The sequence below is a fragment of the Lactuca serriola genome, chromosome 3, assembly GCF_051521515.1.
Source record: "Lactuca serriola cultivar US96UC23 chromosome 3, Lser_US96UC23_V15, whole genome shotgun sequence".
Lineage (NCBI taxonomy): Eukaryota > Viridiplantae > Streptophyta > Magnoliopsida > Asterales > Asteraceae > Lactuca > Lactuca serriola.
Window position 1 is genome coordinate 177867763 of NC_136410.1, and position 21733 is coordinate 177889495.

At 33.9% G+C, this 21733-nt stretch overlaps 1 protein-coding gene and 1 non-coding gene across 2 annotated transcripts; one reads left to right on the forward strand and one right to left on the reverse strand.

Moving 5' to 3' along the window:
• Positions 1 to 10782: 10782 nt before the first annotated feature.
• On the reverse strand, positions 10783 to 10889 carry LOC145096479 (small nucleolar RNA R71). The gene has a single exon (XR_013703885.1). It is a non-coding gene; the product is annotated as a small nucleolar RNA R71 (small nucleolar RNA).
• Positions 10890 to 14912: 4023 nt separating this feature from the next.
• Positions 14913 to 15548, forward strand: LOC145095903 (zinc finger BED domain-containing protein DAYSLEEPER-like). Its single transcript, XM_079033715.1, has one exon. It carries the CDS (start codon positions 14913 to 14915, stop codon positions 15546 to 15548), a length of 636 nt encoding a protein of 211 aa, XP_078889841.1.
• Positions 15549 to 21733: the final 6185 nt, after the last annotated feature.

The following is a 21733-nucleotide window of genomic DNA, read 5'->3' on the forward strand; positions in this document are numbered from 1 at the left end:
TTTAAATTAATAGTTGAAGTAGTTTATACAAATTGTTCAAAAATTATATCTTTAAAATGATAATGGTTTAAATCCAACAACATATTAAAACTAATAAATTAAGTGTAATATGTTAAAAGTTTAAAAACAAAACTTTATAAGCAGAAGTAAATATATTATTTTAATATTGAAATTTAGTTTATATATGATTACATTTTAGGTTGGATATTTATTTAACTTTATTATCCACTTATAATTATTATTAGAAAGAAATTCAAAATTCATGAGAATTTCAAATGAATGTGGTGAAAGAAAAAATGCATGAGAGTTTCAAATAAATGTGGTGAAAGAAAAAGAATGATTCCTTTATAAGTATACTAGTTGAATCCCCGCACGTTGCGCGTGAATATAATTATTTAATTAAAGCAATAACATTAAACAAATTCTGATTTGATATTTATACATGTAAACCCAATATCAATAGCAAAACAAACTCTATAGTTATCATATTAGTTTTATTAATTTTAATAAATTTATATCATTAGTTATTTCCCTTATTAATTAAAGATTTTATAGACCATTTTATGTTGTGTAAATTATATATCAAACATATATTGATTTTTATGTATAAAAAAACAAAGTAGTATGAAAAAATAAATACTACAACTTTTGATGATTTTATAGAACGTTTAACGTTGTGGAAATTATATATAAAACATATGGCAGTTTGTATATAAAACAAATAACAAATAGTATGAAAAACACTATAGCTGTTAATAAAACACAAACACTACAACATTATAACATTTAGATAAAACAAAACTTATTAAACACTTATAAATCATTCAATATGAATATTTCAAAATCAACATACATTTGATATATAGAAACATTGTTATAAAAAATTTATGTTGAAATAACCATTGATATGATAAAACTTATTATTTTTTTTTCAACTCTTTCATTTTGAATCACAAATATTTTCAAACATATGATTTTTTTAATCAAAACTTACTTATATATTACTAATATAGCTACAATATGTATAATAAATAAGTGGAAAATAAAAAAGCATTGCACATTGAGAACCATAAGTTTAAAAAAACTTTTGAATGTAGTGGAAAATATAAATGCAAATTACATTAAATTTGAAATCATAATTACATTTAAGTAAAAAAAACTATTGAGTTGTAGTGGGAGTTTTAGATTCTTGATTTGTACCCAATAACGTAATATAAATATTAACAATTATATGTTATAAAAACAATATTATAAATATTTATCATTGAAATAATAATTTTTATACTAAGTTGTAACTAATATTATAATAATTTTATGTATACAATAAGAAGGATATAAAAAAATTGTGTTTGAAGCAAATTGAATTAATTTTTTGAAATTTTTTTATTTCCTTTATTATTATTATTATTATTGTTATTATTATTATTATTATTATTATTATTATTATTATTATTATTATTATTATTATTTCAGATAACAATAATTTATTAATATAATATAGTCTATTCTTTAGTTTTATGTTATTTTAAACAATTACTATTTTTTACTAATTAAAAACTAATTATTTGAAAATTTTCATTATTATATTTAAAAAACTATCATACTCTTTTATTGTATTTTCAGTTTTTTCCTTAAAGCTATGAAATATTGGAAGAGAAAGAATGGTCTAAATAAAATGGTAATTTGAATTTCAAAACTATAGTAATTGTTATGTACTGCGACCAATCTTAATAACAATATGTTAAGAGTGGATTAGAGGAGGAGGAGTATTACACTTGAGGTATATTTTGATCACTTATATTTTCTTATGAAAATATTAATATTTTATTAATTTTATTATTCCTTTACGATAAAGAATGAATAGGAAAAAGGAAATTAACAAATGTAATAAGATAATTTCTTTTTATTACTTTAAAAACATTTAAAATTGGATACATCCATATAAGTTTTGGTAGAACATAAAGAACTCATTTTTATAACACACATAATTATTGGTTTTCAACGATAAATTCATATCATATTAAAAATCATTCGTTTTAATTCGTTATTATCACCAACAATTTGAAATAATAATTGCAAACTCCTTTCATCAAAATCAATTCTAAAAAAATTCCACCAATGTTATTTACAAAATAAACGATAGAAACTATCATATACATAACATAAAATACATGTTGAATAATGTTCTCTTATACATAAAATATATTTTCTTAACATAAAAAAGAGAGAGACAATATAAAGATACATACAAGTTAACAAAGTTAATTGCTCGAACTTATAAATAACTTGATGGTCGATTTACCAAAATCTCACGAGAAGTAATTATCAATCCCAACTCATCATCATGTGATTATAGAAAGATACATAACACATAAACTTAAAAAATGATCTCAAGTATTCCTTTATAAAAATACCTAAATTTGAACATTGGTTAATATCTAAAACTTTACATGCACCCAATTTGAGTTTACATGATATTATATTTGGGAAAGTTGAAATTACTTTCTTACATCCATGGAAACACTCATATAACTCTTCAAACCTTACAAATATAATCTATCATTTTTTTGTTGACATACATGCAATATGTAATCTACAAATTTCTTATATAGGCTAAATATTTCATTTAACTCATCAATTAAATAACATGATTTGAAGAGTTTTAAGAGTTACAAATCTTAATATTTCAAAAATTAATTTGTATAAGTTGAATAGTCTTAGGAGTTTCAAATGCATGAGGTTCAAGAAAAAATGGTCTTGGGAGTTTCAAATGCATGAGGTTCAAGAAAAAAATGCTAGCTTTATATGATATATAGATATAGATAATGATATAATGATATAGATATATAGATATAGATGTTAAAGAAGAAAGTTTTACATAGACGTAACGGGTAAACGAGCAACAAGCTGTGCCATAACCCCTTTTTGGATGATAAAACTAATTCTTTTAAAAACATCTATAGATCTTGGGGGTCATAACATTACATGCATGACCCATTGGAATCTATTGAGTAGCTCCATAGCTTCCGGCACAAGGAAACTGAAAGTATCAAATGCAAAATGTATAAATGTGTGTCGATTTTTCATGCACGCTTTCTCATGTTTTGCCACTTTGCATGATGCAACTTTTAAAGCAGCTTGCCCCATAGTGAAAGCCCCACTCTCCAAGCCCACAAGAGCAGAAACCACTGTTAGATCCACGCATGCATGCTTCCCTACAGCCCATCCAAATACTAAAACATCAGTTGGTCTAAGTGTTGATCTTCCTTCCAATGGGCCAGTTAGAAAGTTTACAGGTGCCTTTTTCTTGGCAGAAACCCTAACACACCTTAATATGTCGAAAAGAACATCCCTAACTAGATCGTGTCGGTGCTTGAAACCTGGGAGCTCTTTACAATGAACTGCGTGTTCCCCAAAGGAGTCCAAGCATGCCTTGCGACAAACAGGGCAAGTCTCATCACCTGGAAATAAAGGTATCATAAGACGATACTTGAGGATGACACGATATTCCACTGGCGACACATGCTGGCCAAGACCATCAATAGGAATAGTCATAAGAAAATCCTGAGCATGTGGGGCCCTTAGACACTCAAAAATTGCTTTCTGCCTAATCGTCATGTCAAAGTGAACATCCATGTCTTGGATAATTTTACTAAAAAGGGCACTCGCCAAAAAATGTTGGGATTTTGGAGGGTCGGTGTCTTTATTAGTGAAACCGTTAAAGGCAAAGCCCGAAACTATATCATGAAGACAGGCCAAAGCACGAACATATTCTGAATCCATACCACATATACCGCTATCTCGTAAGTTGTGGTCTTGTAACAACAATGGTTGAGCTCGTGAGGCCACAAAAGCATATGAGGAAGCTTCTACTATTGAGTACAACCCCAAACCACAAAACCTAATTGGTAATGAAGCCAGTCACCATTGAAGGTCCCCAAAGAACGGACCCCCACAAACCACAATGTCCTTAACCGACCCACGCAACCCTTTATCAAAACACAAAGAAGTCTCTTCCATGTGAACGAGTTGGCACATCCTTATACCAAAGAAAATTTTGGCGATGCCCATGCAAGATCGAAGACAAAGGAGCTCCCTCTAGGGGTCATGTAACTTTGGTAGAAGTCACATCAAATTAACATCCTTGGCAGCCATCTTCATGGCTACCCGCTAATAAAACTCACATCTCTACTAGCAGCTCCCTCAAGAAGCTCATCCCCAATAACGGTCACCCAATGTCAGTAGGGAATAAACCTATACAAAGCTTCCTACCATAGTATGAAGGTTGAAACTGCTCAGTTTTCTTGATATTCAACTCAAGCCCTAATCTTGGGCTTGCCACCCTAATGATGTCCAATACTCTGGCCACCTCCTCTGAATTTCCAATGGCGGTCCCGTCATCAAGGTACCAAGCATGAAGAAGAAGCTTGCAACTGGCTCTAATTTGATGTATAAGTGGGTGCAATACAAGAGCAAAAAGAAGTGGTCCCGAAGGGTTGCCTTGCTGGACTCCAATAGTAGACCAAATATGCTTATCTCCCAAATACATCCTTGCTGCATGTCCATACAAGAATTCAACCCATAAGGAAATTGAAGAGCACCTCATCCTAACCTCGTGAAGTAAGGCAGATCTATCCACTAAATTGAAGACGTTCGAGAAATACATAGTAAGCATTACAAGAGATCCATCATCATCACATGCACTTAACACCGTATTGATACTACGAAGTACAAATTTAGTGCCACCCGACACACCTACTCCAAATTGAAAAGGTATCGTGTCATTTCTTTACCATCTCCTTTCATAGCAACCTTTGAAACCAAACGCCTCCATATAGTGCCCACAACAATAGGACGGATTCCATTGCCAAGTTTTAGGAGCGGAGTAAGAGGTGCAGACACTACAAATTCTGCCTGACGGACATCTTCCCCCTAGCCACATATTAACCATTGTGGTGATGGCATGTAAGAGATATGTGGCAATAGAAGACCCCTCGTTACATAGAGCATCCAAAAATGTGTTGAGCTCTCCACTCGTCTCTCCCACACGAAGTTCCTTTAAGAAACGATTTAATACAATCATAGACATTGTCAATATCTACTACAAGGGTAGGCTCAGAATAAATGGTGCTTGTGATGGATGGGGATGGCTTGTATGGATGCTTAGCCTATAAAGATTTGATAGTGTCACTGTCGTGTGAAGCAACACCCGAGGAGCACAACACTTTCAATGTTGCTGTAAAATGTCCATCAACAACCTTACAGAGACATTGTCTGACATTGGTGTTGCCTTTTGTTATGCCCTTCTGAAAGTGATCTGCTCTTTGGCCCGATGAGCCAAGACCTGCATTGTCGAACATATTTTCAACTAATGTGACAATACCGTCTTCTTTCCCCATGTAGCCAAAGAGTTCAATATACAATGATTTTGTAATGATTTCCTGTTCCTAGACCTACTTTCTTGTCTGTTCTTATGCTTGAACACCAGCAAAGTACATCAGGGAAGAAGCAATAGCCTAACCCATGATTCAATAGACTCGGGGTGATTTTTGCAACACTTAAGAGAAAGCCATACGACAACTATGATGGATACTTTTGGTGATCGTGATAGTTGCCTTGAAAACACGATCAAGCAGCTCATCATCCAAAGCCATACCTACAAGTACTACAGTTTCATGCCCTATGGAACCCAGATTTGAAATGCCAATCATGTGTGCACTCATGCCGTCGACCCCACCAGTAAATTGTACAAGACCATCAGGGTAGTGGTAAAAGAAAAGCAATGCATGAATATTCATACAATTAGCACATATCCAATGACCAAACACCTTTAATATTTCTTCTACATCCATATACAATCCATGGTCGTCCCTAGAAATAGCCTCCCGCAACACATTTTTACATTCATCCAAAGCGAGGTGTAACCTCTTAATATGAGTTATCAAACGAGAAATCTCCTTAGACCTCACCTGATCATCTGAGCAACAATGAAACCCCTAAAAAGGACATGGACAAGTATCTATTAATGAAGTAGAAGAAGAAGCCATGAAAATAAAAGATAAGGAAATTAAAGCCTCGAGTTGAAGCCCTAAAGAAAATGCCAAAACCCTAAGATGGAAACACTGCGACCAAAAGTTGGAATGCATCAAATGAAGAAATCACTGGGAAGAAACTCTACATTTCCTTGAAAGTAAGGGCGATGGGCTCACTATCAATCTTGATTCCAAATCCGAGTGATAAATAGCCTTAAATAACTTCGTAAATAAAAAGCCATGGTTTTGCATGAGATGTAAAATAAAACTACTTGAATAGAGTTAAAAATATGGTTGTAGTATTTGAAAATTTTACTTTAACATTATATCCAACACTTGGTGGGTAGTGAAGTTGACATCTGATTTCAACTTGTAGGATGCTTTCTTGAAACCCATCATTTTCAAACCATAAACAATAAACCCATTTGACGTAAAACTAAAATCGCAGTTGATTCAATATTTAAAAGCGAGTATAGCATGGAGAAGTAAGTGCTTTGGCATCTTGAGAATTCTGAAGTCCTGGAATCTTGAACATGTATCCTTTTGCTTTCTTAAATTTGATGACTTGATGCTTTCCCCTTCACTTTTTTTTCCTTTAGCAGAGAAATGACATATCCATCACGATTTCGAGAAGTGTATAATGATATAATATGTGTTGTAATTCCTTGAATCTTCTTCAACAGTAAAACGCAGATTAAAAAAGGGGAAGAACAATCAATATAGAAATAGAGCACAAGATCTAAATTCTTTCTCACAGGATGTCATGCCGATAAACATTAAACCCCCCAAATCATATGATTGTGCTCCCTGTTTAGAAGTTGGAACACCATTGACAATCTCACATTGAACCCTACTCAGATCTACGATAAGAAACGACGAAAATCAAGGACGATATCAAGTACGACAATGCACATGCGAAGTTATCCGAAGTCGAAATGTTGAGAGTGGCATACAAATCAAGCACACAGTTGGAAGGCGGAAAAACTGCAGATTTCGAGCATGTGGATCTCTTCTATGCCATTCAAAATATCTATAGTCAACAACAAAACAAAGTTATGATTGCAAAATCAGAGCCTGTTGATCTATTCTCTTCTGCTCGAGGCGTCTCCGATGCCAACCAAACCAATAGTTCTTTTGCTATGTGTCACCCTATACTAATAAAAGAATAGTTCTTTTGCTATGTGTCACTCTATTAGGCCTCCTAAATAATTTCATACCACATGTCATCCTATTGATTTTCCATTTCAAATTTTAAATTTTCCAATCTAATTATATTAAATTAATAACATTAGAATAAAAAATAAAATAAAATTAATACATATTATAAGGTGGTATAATTTCATTTTTTGATTTGAATCAACGATTATAATTTTATATAACTAAAAACATATATCTCTTAATTAATAGTTTATTTAAAATAATTAATTAATAATTTTAAGTTTTTACTATCAAAATTTAATTATTTTTGTAACCATGATTCCTACGAGTTATAAACTAATGTTATATAATATGACGAACCATATTGAATTTGATAAGAAGTGGAACATAGTAGTGTTTGTAGCATGCTATTCTATCATAAACATAGTAACAGATAATTGTAAGGTAAATTGGGGTATACTTACTAGCTCCAACTGATTGTACACATCGCATCCTTCATTGGTTACTTTTGAAAAAAAATTTGAAATTCATTTTAAAACCTTTGCAGTTCCTCAGTTTGAGCCTGGATTCACATGGATGTTCCTCCAATTCGCTCAAACCAAGGCTCTAATACCAGCTGTAACGTCTCAAAAATCAAAAGAAATTTAAACTTTTGAAAACAACATATTTACTAAAAATAAGTGTTTACATAACCATTTTTTTAAAAACATTATTCAAAAACAGAGTCTCCCAAGATCAAAAACATAAAACCCAGGATATGTATGGTCATACCTTCACCTTGCCACAGTCCTCTGAAGTACTTGAAATAAAACTAAAACTGTAAGCCAACGCTTAGTGATTTCCCTCAAAGTACCACCACATAAACATAACAAACAATAACATGCATACATAGCCTTCAACATGAATGGACCGCCTCACCGTGTCTTAGCCTATCTGGACCGCTCTCTGGGCCTTCAGCGTAACTAGTCCGCCTTGCAAGCCTTCAGTCTATCCAGACCGCCCTAGGTATCTCGGTCTTCAGCACAAAGTAGGACCGCCTCAACCGAATACACCATCAACATATAGACATATATAACATATACCATAACAATCAATCACTAGCATATATAGGAAGTCATACAGATCTAACAGATCACCACATCATAGCAACATCATATATACCACGTTACAAATCTAACCGATCACTACAACATAGCAACATACGGTAAACCAGGATATTGATATTGCCATATTTATACACATTTTGAGGAAATATTTTAATGCATTTTGATTAATATTTTGGTTATTTGCAAAGATATATGGTACTTATGAGATTGAATTATATTTTGAAGCCAAAAGGAACACTCTAGAAGATAAAGGACCAAAAGCAACAATAATTGGAACTTTAGAGGGTTGGAGCTTAAAATGAGAAGATTCTAGCTAAAAAGTCAATCTCATGATGTAAGGAATCACTTCTCACGACGTGAGCCTCAAGATTTTAGAAGATTGACATTCGGAAGGTCAGAGTCCGTGTTTGATACGGATGACAACCTAGCTCACGACGTGAGATGCCATATCTCATGATGTGAGAAGCATAATTGCCAAAACTAGTATAATCCTTAGAACTTACGAATTGGAAGGATTTGGAGGTTTAGAGAGAGATTTCTGGAGGAAATTTAACCAGAGAGACCAAGTTAAAAGAATTCAAGGAAGGAGAGTTGATTGAAGATCGAGAGATTGAAGAACATAATCATTACTTTAATTTGGTACACTTTGATCATGTCCTTATTTATTGGATTTGAGTTTTCAATTTCAGCAATGAGTAGCTGAATTTAGCCGCTTCTGTTTAGCTAGATGAAGCTTTAACTCTATGGATTAGTTTAATTAATTATGGATCTTAATAGTTGGTTATGTGCTTGTGTTTGATTATTCTTACCTAGCATGTTAATATTTGATACTTTAATTGCTTGAATTCATGTTCTATATAGCTTAGTGACCATTAACTTATATGAATTTGACACCTAGTAATTTAGTGACCATTGAATTACTAGAGCCAGGATCGACCCAGTCTTATATAAGTAATTGAAGTAATTAAATTTAGCTGCACTGAAGAACATTGATAATGACCATAATTGTGTTTGTTAAATAGATCTTACATAGCCCCGTCCATAATCAATAACTGATTCTACATTTGCTTGTGTATGACCATACATAGTTTTACATGAATTCGTGAAATATTAGTCAATTTGGACTTCAATTACTAATAGTAAATTATTTGGTAACCAACTTTAATAATCCATAATTAGTAGCTAACCATAGAGGAGAAGTGGATTCGAACTAAACGAAAGTGTTTTTAATCTATTGATTAAATTTGTTAGTTAAGTAATTAAGTTTGTCTGAACTTGCAAAATCAGATAAAAACCAATTTAACTTTTGCTAGTTTTAGGTTAATTTTTAGTAATTAATTTAGTTAATTAAATCCGTTCCCTGTGTTCAATACCTGTTTATTGAGCTATACTATTTTCAACAAGGTACGTTGCCTTAGGTAATAATTAGTTTCATTAGTAGGATAAACTAGTGCATAATTATTTTACGCATCAAGTTTTTGGCTTCGTTGCCGGGGAGCGGGTATTTAATTTTTGATTTATTTGCTTTAGGTTAATCGATCCTTTTTGTGGGGTAAAATATGCAAAAAGTTAATTTTTAGTATTAGATTTTTTTTACTGAACTCACAATGTGAGCCGTATGCTCACGACGTGAACTCGGTAATTATACGTTATTTTTTGTTTTTTCGTTTCTATTAACTTTTTCTGCTTCAAAAAGAGGTGGTATTCCTTACCATGTGGTGGAGAACGTTAAGTAGGAACTTTAAGTAGTTTTTGTTCAGTTTTATGTTTTTATTTTTTTGTTTTTGATGCAGTAGTATATGACCCGCGAATCAAACACACCAATGACGCCACCTTTTAACGATCCAGAGTCAACCCTTCGTAAAAAGACGGATAAGAACGCAGGAAAAACCAAACCACCAAAGAAATCACCATTCAAAGATCTTAAATCAATTTTCGGGAAGAAGCAAGGAAAAAGCGTAGGAGTATCAAGCAATACCCAAAAGGACGAAAGCAAGGTTGGAATCTTTGAGAAAAATCTTAATACACAAGAATCCGAATACGAGTTCGAACCCAAATTAGAAAAAGAAGAGAGCGAACCTGAGGACGAGCCAAAAAACGAGATGGCGAATGTTGCCAACATGTCTATGGAGGCATACAAGAAAAGAATTCGAGAGGACACTGGTCCCGGTCTAGTGCAACTTACAATTCCCGCTACAACAACATTCAAGCTTAAAGGACATATTCTTTCCACACTTAAGGAAGTTCCATTTTCCGAGAAAGATTATGAGGATGATTACAAACACCTTGATGAATTCAATGACATCGCTGATTACTTCAACATCCCGAACATTCCACGAGAGACGATGTTATTGAGAATGCTTCCATTCACTTTCAAAGGAGTTGCTAAGGATTGGTTAAAGGCACCTCCACCTAGTGCAATTACTACATGGCCATAAATGCGTGAACAATTATTAGAACATTTTTTCCTACCTTCTAAAGTTTCTAAACTGAAGAAGGACATAGCAAATTTCGATCAACAACCGGGTGAGTCACCCTACGAAGCATGAGAGTGATACAAAGGATTAATAATAAATTGTCCCCAAAACAATTTAAATGAGCAACAAGAAGTATCAATCTCCTTTGATGTGGTAAATGTGATGACAAGGCAACTCCTTGATTCTCAAGGACCTTTAACTAAGAAAAATCCCGGTGAAATCAAGGAGCTAATTGAAGAATTTTCTAACCATTCGCGTGAGTATCATAATCCTCGACATGATGGTGCTAAAGGAATTAGGAGTGGAACTTTTGAGCTGATTTGGCTATGCTAAATAATATGGACCAGAGAATGACAAAAACAGACCAATCCATACATGTTATTCTTATGGGTTGTGAAAGATGCAATGGTCCACGTTTGGCAAAAGATTGCCATTTGGACGAGAACGGGAATAAGAAAGCTCATGTGTGTTATTCAAGTGGAGAAAAATACGATGAAGATTGGAGGAAGACAAAGAAAGAATGGTTGCCATACAATGAATACAAAAAGAAAAAAGTCAAAAAATTTAGGCAAACTGGCCGAGGCTTTTACCAAAAAGAGCAACCGCAACCGGAAAAGAAAGTTGATTTAGAGTCCATGTTATCTAGCATGATGAGACCGATGCGGAAATAAGAAACCAACAAGTTTTAATGAGAGAAAAACAAGCTTTACTTAGAAACCATCAAGCATCGATCCAAAACATTGAAGCTCAACTTAGTCAATTAACTACATTGGTTAATGAAAGATTATCTCCATAAATTCCCGATAAAAAACCAAAATCGCATGTCATGGTCATCCATACTAAACAAGATACTATTTCTAAGTTCCTAGAAGGCCTAGAAGAAGAGCCAAAGTGTCCCAAACCACAACCACAAAAATCAAAAGTTGAAAAAAATATTGTTGCTGAATTACCGATCTCACGACGTGAGGATCCCATTCTCACGATGTGGGGCCAGTCTGAACAGAAAAATTTAGCTGATGTTCCAGCTTTTCGCCCTCCGCTACCGTTTCCTTCTTGAGCTAAAATTCACCCACTAGAGCAAGAACATTTAAAATTTATGAATCAAGTTAAGGGTATTCCCATTAATACCCCTTTTATTGAATCTTTGGCATAAGTGCCTGAATATGCAAAGTTTCTTCAAGACTTACTCGACACTCGCCAATAGGGGTGACCAAACCCGAACCAAGAAACCGAGAAACCAAAAAAAAACCGACGAAAATGAAACCGAAAAAACCAAAACCGAATCAAAACCGATGGTTAGGGTTTTAAATTTTTAAAAACCGATTTTTCGGGTTCGGTTTCGGTTTTTACCCAGAAACCGACCCAATAAACCCGAGAAACCGACCCTCTTTAAAAACCGAGAAACTGACCTATAAACCCGCAAAACCGATGATTTTTACTGCCCATTTTATTATATATATATAATTATACATGTATATTAAAAAAATAAAGATGAATAAAAGAAGCCCTTCGTCGTTTACGTATCTCATTTACATTTTGCCCTACTCGCAATCACATTACCCCCCATTCGGCCATTCCCGCAAAGGCACAAACGGCGCATCTCCGAGAGACCGAGACTCCATTGAAGTGAAGAAGCTCGTCACTCCTCAGGCGCTCAATCGATCGCACACTCGCAGTCTCAACTCTCGAACAGTCAGCAGTCGCACACATCTGAGGCTCCGAGCCTCCGATGAGACCTGTAACGGAGCCCCAAACCTACGACGCCATCAACGAGACCTGCAACTCCTCTGTATCGTCAAATACGGTAAATGTTTTTTCTAAATTCATTTTCAATTGCTGCTTGCTACCATCGGCAACAACCCAAACCCAAAAAACACCCTTACGACCCAAAATATATAGCACCAAAGAGTTTATTTTTTTAACTTTATAATTGTTTAAGTTCTTCCTAATTTTTCTGATTTTATATAGAATCTTGTGTTTATGTGTGTTTATGTTATGAATTTCGCTTGTGAGAAGTTGCTGTCTGCTTCATTTTTTTTGCCTGATCTGTGTTCGGTTTTTTTGCTTGATATGTCATATGTGTTCGTTTTTTTTCCTAATTTCTGGAAATTGTTGGTGTCTTGGTAAGTTGGTATCAGTTTCCTTTTGTTATCAGTTTTCCTGATTTCTGATATGTGTTGCTGTGAAATGTTGATATGAGTTTCCTTTTGTTATTATTATTATTATTATTATTATTCAGTTTATTGCTGTGAAATGTTGATATCAAAATAATCAATTTGATGCATTGTATTCTGAAAGATGTGAATCTTATTGTTTGCATATAGAGTGTTGAACTGAAGCTTCTTATTTCCTGAAATTTTTTGGTTTACATATGGATTGGTGATTGTTTTTTTCTATGTAGATGGAAATGTCTCAACTAGATGCACAAACTGTTGATGTTGATGCTCCCCAAACCATTGATATTGATCTTGATCTAGATGAAGGAGATGATGAAGTAGTTGCAGATAATAAGGGTGGTGGTCATAGAGTATCTTGGGTATGGCAACATTTTGATAGAGATGCCGTAAAGAAGGGTGCTAAGAAAGTGAAATGCCCATATTGTTCAACAATGATGTGTGCAAATTCAAAGAAAAACGGTACGAGTGCAATGGGAAATCATTTATGACTTTATTGTCCAACATCTCTTGTTTATGACCCTAAAGGAAAAGTTAGTGATACGAAAAAACAATCTGTGTTGAGTTTCAAAAAAGTAGGAGACTCGGGGGCTACTTCTTTGGAAGTTCATTCCTTCAGCCAAGAGAAATGTAGGAATTCCTTAGCCCGCATGTGTGTCAAAGACAATCAACCTTTTAGTATAGTTGAAGATGAAGGATTTAGGGAATATTCACGGGATTTGCAACCTCTATTTAAATTGCCTTCAAGGTGGACTGTTGCAAGGGATTGTTTGCAGATATACAAAGAAGAAATGTATAAATTGAAGGATGTTTTAAAAAATCAAACCATCTCTATTACAACTGATACTTGAACATCCATCCAGAACATTAACTATAGTTGTTTAACGGTACATTGGGTTGATGAGACGTGGGTTTTGAGAAAGAAAATTCTGAACTTTTGTCCCATTGCAAATCACAAAGGTGTAACCATAGGCAAACTCGTTTACAAATGCTTACAGAATTGGGGAATTGAGAAGGTGTTTACAGTGACTATGGATAATGCTTCCTCAAATGATGGGGCAATTAGGTATCTAGCGACCATGCTTAAGGACCCCATGCTTTTTTGGATTGCAAATATTTGCATTTGAGGTGTTGTGCTCATATCATAAATCTTGTGGTTAGGGATGGGTTAGAAGAACATTTTAGTTCCATCACAAAGATCCGAAATACTGTGAAGTATGTGAGGTCATCGGGTGCTAGGTTTGCTACATTCCTAGAGTGTGTTGAGAAAGTGAAGATTAATTGTAGTAAGAAACCATCCCTTGATGTTGACACAAGATGGAATTCTACATTTTTGATGTTAGAGACGGCTGAAAAGTATGAGGCGGCATTTGATAGGTATTTTATATACTATTAAGTATGATATATTTTTTTTTTATAATTTACATACTAATGTTTTTATTGAATTTTATTTTGTATTGTAGGCTTCTTGCGATTGATAGTGGTTTTAAAACTTTTTGTGGAAGTGAGGTTGATGATGGTGAAGTGACTACGAGAAAAAGAAGAAGAAATGAGAAAGTTGTGAGGACTCCCGATGCCGACGATTGGGAGGTTGCTAGGTATATATATATATATATATATATATATATATATATATATATATATATATATATATATATATATATATATATTACTTCAATTATGAAATCTGATATTGTTTAATTGCTTTGGTAGGTATTTTATTGACTATTTGAGGATCTTTTACAATGTCACAAAAAAGATATCCGGGTCCAAGTATGTGACAGTAAATATATTTTTTAAGGAACTTGTGACAATGCAAGAAAGCATAACTAGAATGTGTGCAAGCACAGACGAGAAAAAGAAAAAGATGGCAAAGTCGATGAAAGAAAAATACGACAAATATTGGGACAACATTAAGAACATGAACTTCATGCTTCACATTGCTGTTAAAATCCCTGCAACAAAATGTGTTATTTGGAGTATTGCTTGGGGTTGATTTATGGTAAGAATTCTACCAAAACAAAAACAATTTTGGAGCATGTCAACAAAACACTAGAGGACTTGTTTCAACACTTCAAGAACAAGACGGAGAGAGAAAGATGTGAAAAGACAAGGAGTGCATCGTCTTCTACACCTAGTTATTTTGATTTTGGGCATGGAGTTGATATGGAAGACGATTTTGAAAGGTTTATGGAACAACGTGGACATGGGGCTAATAAAACAGAGCTTGAGTTTTATTTATCAGATGGGATGGAAAAATGGGCGGAGGATTTCCAGATTTTGGGGTGGTGGAAATCTAATTCAACAAAGTTTCCTGTACTTTCTGAAGTGGCAAAACTTGTTTTAGGAATGCCAATCTCCACAGTTGCATCAGAGTCGACATTCAGTACTGGCGGGAGGGTGATTGATGAAAGTAGAAGCTCCCTTACACATGTGACTGCCGAAGCTCTGATTTGTGCACAAGATTGGATACGAGACACCTCAATTGATAACCAGTTTAAAAATATGACGAATTTATATATGGAAGAGACGCGAGAGAAGTTGGTGCCAATAGAAAGCGGTAAATATTTTACTATTTTTTACATAATTATAAGTTTGTAATTATATATGTTTATAATTAATTAATTACATACTATTGTTTTGTGTTTGTAGAGGAATTGGGGTGTGGTCAAGGGAGTTGCATGGATGAGGATTTTACTTGAATTTTAAAGGTTTATAACTTAATTATTTTAATTTTATACTTTTACACAAGTTTATTGCTCAATAATCATTGATCAATACTAATGTTTTTTGGTTTGTAGATGAATGGGGAAGTGGTGAAGAGATTTACATGGATATGGATTGAAGATTCGTGTTTGCGTGTTTTGGACTTTTGGTTGTAATTGACTATTTGACTATTTCGGACTTTGTGTTTTAGTGATTGTGTGTTAATGTGTTTGGTTGTAATCGTCTAATCGACAATTTCGGACTTTGTGCTGTAGTTTGATTGTATGTTTGGTTGTAATAGACAATTTGGTTGTAAAACTCATGTTTTTTGAAGTATTTAACTTCAATTAATTGTTTTTTGAATTATTTAACTTATTGCTCCATTTCTGGAAAATGGGTTTAAACCCAAAACCCATGGGTTTAAATCGAGAAACCATAAGTGTATGGGTTGAACCCAAGAAACCGAGAAACCGCCCAAACCGATATCAGAACCCGAGAAACCGAACCGACCAGAAACCGATGCCATTGGGTTCTGAAAACCAGAAACCGATCATTTACGGGTTGGGTTGGGTTGGGGTCCAAAACCGACCCAAACCAACCCATGCACAACCCTACTCGCCAACAACTAGAGAAGACTTCCAAAGTGATCCTTAGTATGCAGAGTTCCATGGTGATTATGGGAAAAATACCAAAGAAGATAAGAGATCCAGGACACCTTACAATTCCATATGAATTTGGAAATAATATGCAGACTTACGCTTTAGCCGATTCTGGAGAAAGCATAGATTTGAAGCCTTACTCTTTCTATCAAAAGCTCAATCCTCCAGATTTAAATGCTACTAGAATGACTATTCACATGGCTAATCATTCGGTGACTCATCCTCGAGGCATAATTGAGGACATCTTTGTAAAAATTGGAAATTTTGTTTTTCCAATTGATTTTTTCGTGTTAGATATGAAGGAAGATAAAAATGTCCCAATAATCCTTGGAAGCCGTTTGTGGATATATGCGATTCAAAACTTACATTGCGAGTGGGAGATGAAGAGATGACTTTTGGAGTGGAAGATGGATTCAAGGAAGCCTATTCTCAAAATGAAGTGTTCAATATGGATGATGGAAACAAGCTTGAGGAATTGGAGAAATTAATGGAAGTAGAGATTCAAGCCATTAAATAAGTTAAGCGTAGAAATCCTAGAGCATCGATTCCGATGGTTTTCGAAGTCCTTGCTTACAAAAATCAAACGTCTTTAGTGAGTGAGGAGAGTAAAGAAGATTTGGTGTCGAGTGATGAGGAAGAAGTTGTTGGATTAGGTGTTTAAGCCCATAACTATAATTGTTATGTACTTGATTTGATAGTAGCATGGTCCTTTTGAGTTGCATTCACTCATGCAACTTGGCAGGATGACTAGTGGAGAGAGAGAGAGAGTAGAATTTATTATTTGTAATAATAAATTGGTACTCAAAATGATTTTATTAAAATATTATTTGGAAATCATATTATTAAGTAGTATTTAATTAGAAATTAATTAGATATTAGTTTTGGGATTAAAGGAACTGATCAATAATGGAGGGGCTGTTTTGCAAATCATTGACATTTGTGAAACTCGGATTAAGACTTCATGGAGTGGAGTGGATGAAATTTATGGGTAACTCCATAAGATTTTTTCCAAGGGCTCGTTAAGGAGGTCCATGGGTCGCTTTGGGCTTAAGGTAAGAATTAGGATTTCCTTATTTAAGTCTAACTTCAAGGCTATGAAACCTAGACATATAAAAACCCTCTAAACCCTTGAAATTTTGGCTCCAAGCATATGATACTTACCCTGGCCGAAAACCCTTGTCTCTCTTTCTCATCCTTGTTGCATTGGGTGTTTGTGACTCCATTAGAGGTGCAACACTTGGGGCACTAAGCTTTAAATAGTCGAGGATCTTCAAGGATTATCTTGTTATTACTATATAACAAGTGAGGTAATCATCTAACCCTATTTTATTAATGAATTTTGAAAATTGTATGCTAGTCTTAGGGTTCTTGCTTTGGTGTTCTATTTACGTGTTCAATTAGTGAAAAACTTAGATCCAAAGTAATTAGGGTTGGATGATCACATAGGAATGTAGATATGCTCATAACCTAACAGCAGTATCAGAGCCTAGTGTGTTTTTCAATTGAATTGATGCAAGAGTGAACTGTCCAAAGTTGAAGAAAATCGATTTTTGCTGTCCAGAGCCTGAAACTCGACGAGTTCATTTTAAACTCAACGAGTTGGGTGAACTTGATGAATTCAGTTTTCTACCTAGTTTTTTGATTTCCAGATCTTGTTTTGATTAGGATTGTTATCATATTTTGTTTTTACTACGTAAAATCGATTTTTTTGAATGGTAATGTGATATCCTTATCAAAATTAAAGGATTTGGTTAAATTTGGATAATATAAGATTATTTTGATTTGAAATTTAACCTATTATTTTGAAAAAGTTTTAAAATACACCCCTTTGGTTTTAGAGTTTAAATTTGAAATTAAAAGGTTTTGATTTTAGAAATTTAAATGGTTAATGTTGGGATTAAAACCCTAATTGTGATTTGATGAACAAGATGCGGAAAATAAGAACAAACACAAATATGAAGATTATGTCGAATGATCACTCGATTTATTGAAAACATGAGGAATGAATTACACTTTAAGCATAGACTAAAGAATCTAACACTACATAAGAAACCTAACACCGTGGCGGCTACATTTTGCCTCACTCTTAACCCTAATAATGAATAATACATGACTATTTATAGGGAAAAGACAAGTCTTGGGCTTTTAACCTAGAATTCATCAAAGGGGCCCATTGCCATCATCCATGGAGTCCTTTGAAATATCCCCCTCAAAGTATGGAATGGATGACAATGCTTGAACTTCCAAAACAAGCATCTAGTAAATAAAAAGATCTGCAACGAGGAATATATGAAGCAATCGACGAATCTTGATTCTTCAATAGTCTTCAAACACGGGCTCTAGGATATATAAATCAAGCACTGAAGTAATGTCTTTAAACTTCATGAAAACAAAACCCGCCATAAAAACCCATTTCAGAACAAAGAAACCGAATCACTTATTGTCTTTGAAGAGCTCCCCCTCCAAGTCACAATGATCTTCAAATAAGCTAATGATATAAGCCATCAAAAAAATATCATGTAACAACCCAAACTTTATGATTCGTAATGCCACTTGATCGAGAAAATACAAGAAGTCGGAGATATAACAAGTCCTTTGCAGAGCTCGATAAAGAACTTCCGCTGTAAAGGATACTTCTCTGTAAAAGCTTTAGCAGAGCTCGATGAAGAACTTCCGCTGTAAAAGCTACCTTCATAATTCTACCACAAGCTTTATCAAAAATCTTCAAATTTAGAAAGTCACAAAACCAATTTCAAATGGCCATACCAAATTCTCTCCCGATTTATAATCGAAAACGTGATTATAAAGCCTTCAAATGGTCATGAGAATGATCTTGAATGGATAAAAATTATTGTGCTCCCCCGCGACAAAATGATATATACAATGAAGTATAAAATCCGAAAAAGTCGTGAAAATTTGTCGTTGTCACGAAAAACGACTTTCTGAACCGCCAAGACTTGATGGAATCCATAATTTTCTGTTCACAAAAAAATATGAGCATTGAAAAATCCAAAAATGTTCACCAGCCCTCAAATTTGCAAATTTTTTGAATAATGGGCTGAAACTGTCACGTTGCTGAAAGTTAGGGGACTTAAATGGTAAAACTGCATCATATTCCCCTTTATTTGTAATAATTTCAGAAATTTGACTAAAGCTGTCACTTGTCAAATATCTGGGGACTAAATGTGTAAATCTTTAGTCTTCTTCCCGATTTGTTCTATAATGCTAACAACAGCGACGACAACTCATAACGTGAAGATCGATTCCAAAGTCAAACAAAATTCTGAAAAAACCAAATAATTCCGATCAACAGTGAATTCTGAATTCTGTATAAGAAACAACTTCCGATTCCAAAAGAAATTCCGATTGCGAGACCTGCTTGGCAACAATGTTCCGATCACGGGTTCATTCCGAGTGAAGAATTAAGTTTCTATTCCGATTTAGTTTTGATAGCAATTCCGAAAATGGTTCTACTTACGAACACTTCCATTCCGATCCATCGACATTCGAGTCGATTCTGTCTTCGTTTCCAATTAGAAAACCGAAGTCAATTAACGCCAAACAACAAAATCAATTTTTATCAACTCCATCTCTGGGCTAAACAGGTGGATTTAAAGATCAAACATCACATTCAATCAAAAATCAGTACAAACTACATCTGTTCTTCGTTTGTTCATCATCGGTTCTAAGAAAAAATCAATTTATCAACAAGAATGCCCAATTAACATTGAAGGACAATTCTGGACCCAAAATCACAGTCGATGATAACAAGAGATGATTCACTTTCAGAAAAATCATTATCAATCGTCAAACAAAATCGATGTTAAGAACAAAACACAAGAAAGAAGAACAAAATAATTAGCGATTCAAACAGAAATCGATTTTGGAATATGATAGATTAGATCGACAATATAATCAAATAAGAAACTCAAAATCGATTTTGAGAATGGTATTGTTCAGGAATTTCGATTCATGAACAGAAGAACAAAGAATTTCAAGATACGACATTCACAGATTTGAGATGAGTCGACTTGCAATATATGATTTCAAAGAACGCTAAACCAATGAACAGTAATCGATAATAGTGGGCTCAAGAACACATGAACAGAATGAAATCGGCTGAATGAATAATGATCTAGAATGTGGGTAAAAAACAATTGGGCTAGTTGATATGGTTTAGGGTAACAAACTAGATCTGATAAAAAAGAAAATAAGAAAAAAACACATCGATCGAAATTATACCATGAACAGTGGAACACCATAAATCTTCATGAACAGTAGCTTGAACAAAAATCTAATCTTCATGAACAGTAGCTTGAACAAAAATCTTGATTCCAAAACGTCGAAACATCAAAAATCTTCAATATATGTGCAGGAAATCATCAAATCAAGAACCGATACTTCAAAAATCAATAGATTTTCAAAGACCCGCTTTGATACCACTTGTTGGGATTAAAACCCTAATTGTGATTTGATGAACAAGATGCGGAAAATAAGAACAAACACAAATATGAAGATTACATCGAATGATCACTCGATTTATTGAAAACATGAGGAATGAATTACACTTTAAGCATAGACTAAAGAATCTAACACTACATAAGAAACCTAACACCGTGGCGGCTACATTTTGCCTCACTCTTAACCCTAATAATGAATAATACATGACTATTTATAGGGAAAAGACAAGTCTTGGGCTTTTAACCTAGAATTCATCAAAGGGGTCAATTGCCATCATCCATGAAGTGCTTTGAAACCCTACAGTTAAACCCTAGTATTTTTGAATAGTTTAGAAATACACCCTTATGGATTTTATTAATAAAATTAAGTAAGTGTTTAATTAAAAGAGAGAAATAATAAATCCATCATATGGTTTAAATTTAATTATATTAAAAGTTTAATTTATTAAAATATTAAACCTTAGTATTTTAAAAGTTTAAAATACACCCTTATACTATATCAAGTTAAAAGTCTAATATATTATATATGTATAAGAAAAGTCAGTCTCACCATTAGTAGGCATCATTCACAAAGCTGGTCTATAAGGGGTGTTTAAGGAAGCGGCTTGTAAAATGACTGCCATTAGGTATCCACTCTTACCCACCGCACTCTTGACTAGCGGAGGGTCATTAGACGAACGGGTAGGATAGGACATTAAACTCTCATTAATAAGTATAATGAATATACAAAGTAACTAAACCTTTTATAAATTCCCAATCTTAGTTACTTTAGAAAAATGTGAATTTGATGCTAACCCATGAAATTACACATTGCACCTTATTGGTCGTTAGTGGAGCGTGTTTGGTTAACCGACACACTAATTTAGGACTAATGAATGATGGAAATGGGCAGCTCGTAAATTATCGTTGATTAATGGAGTGTGTGTGGTTAACCAACACATCGATTAGGTGATAAATGACA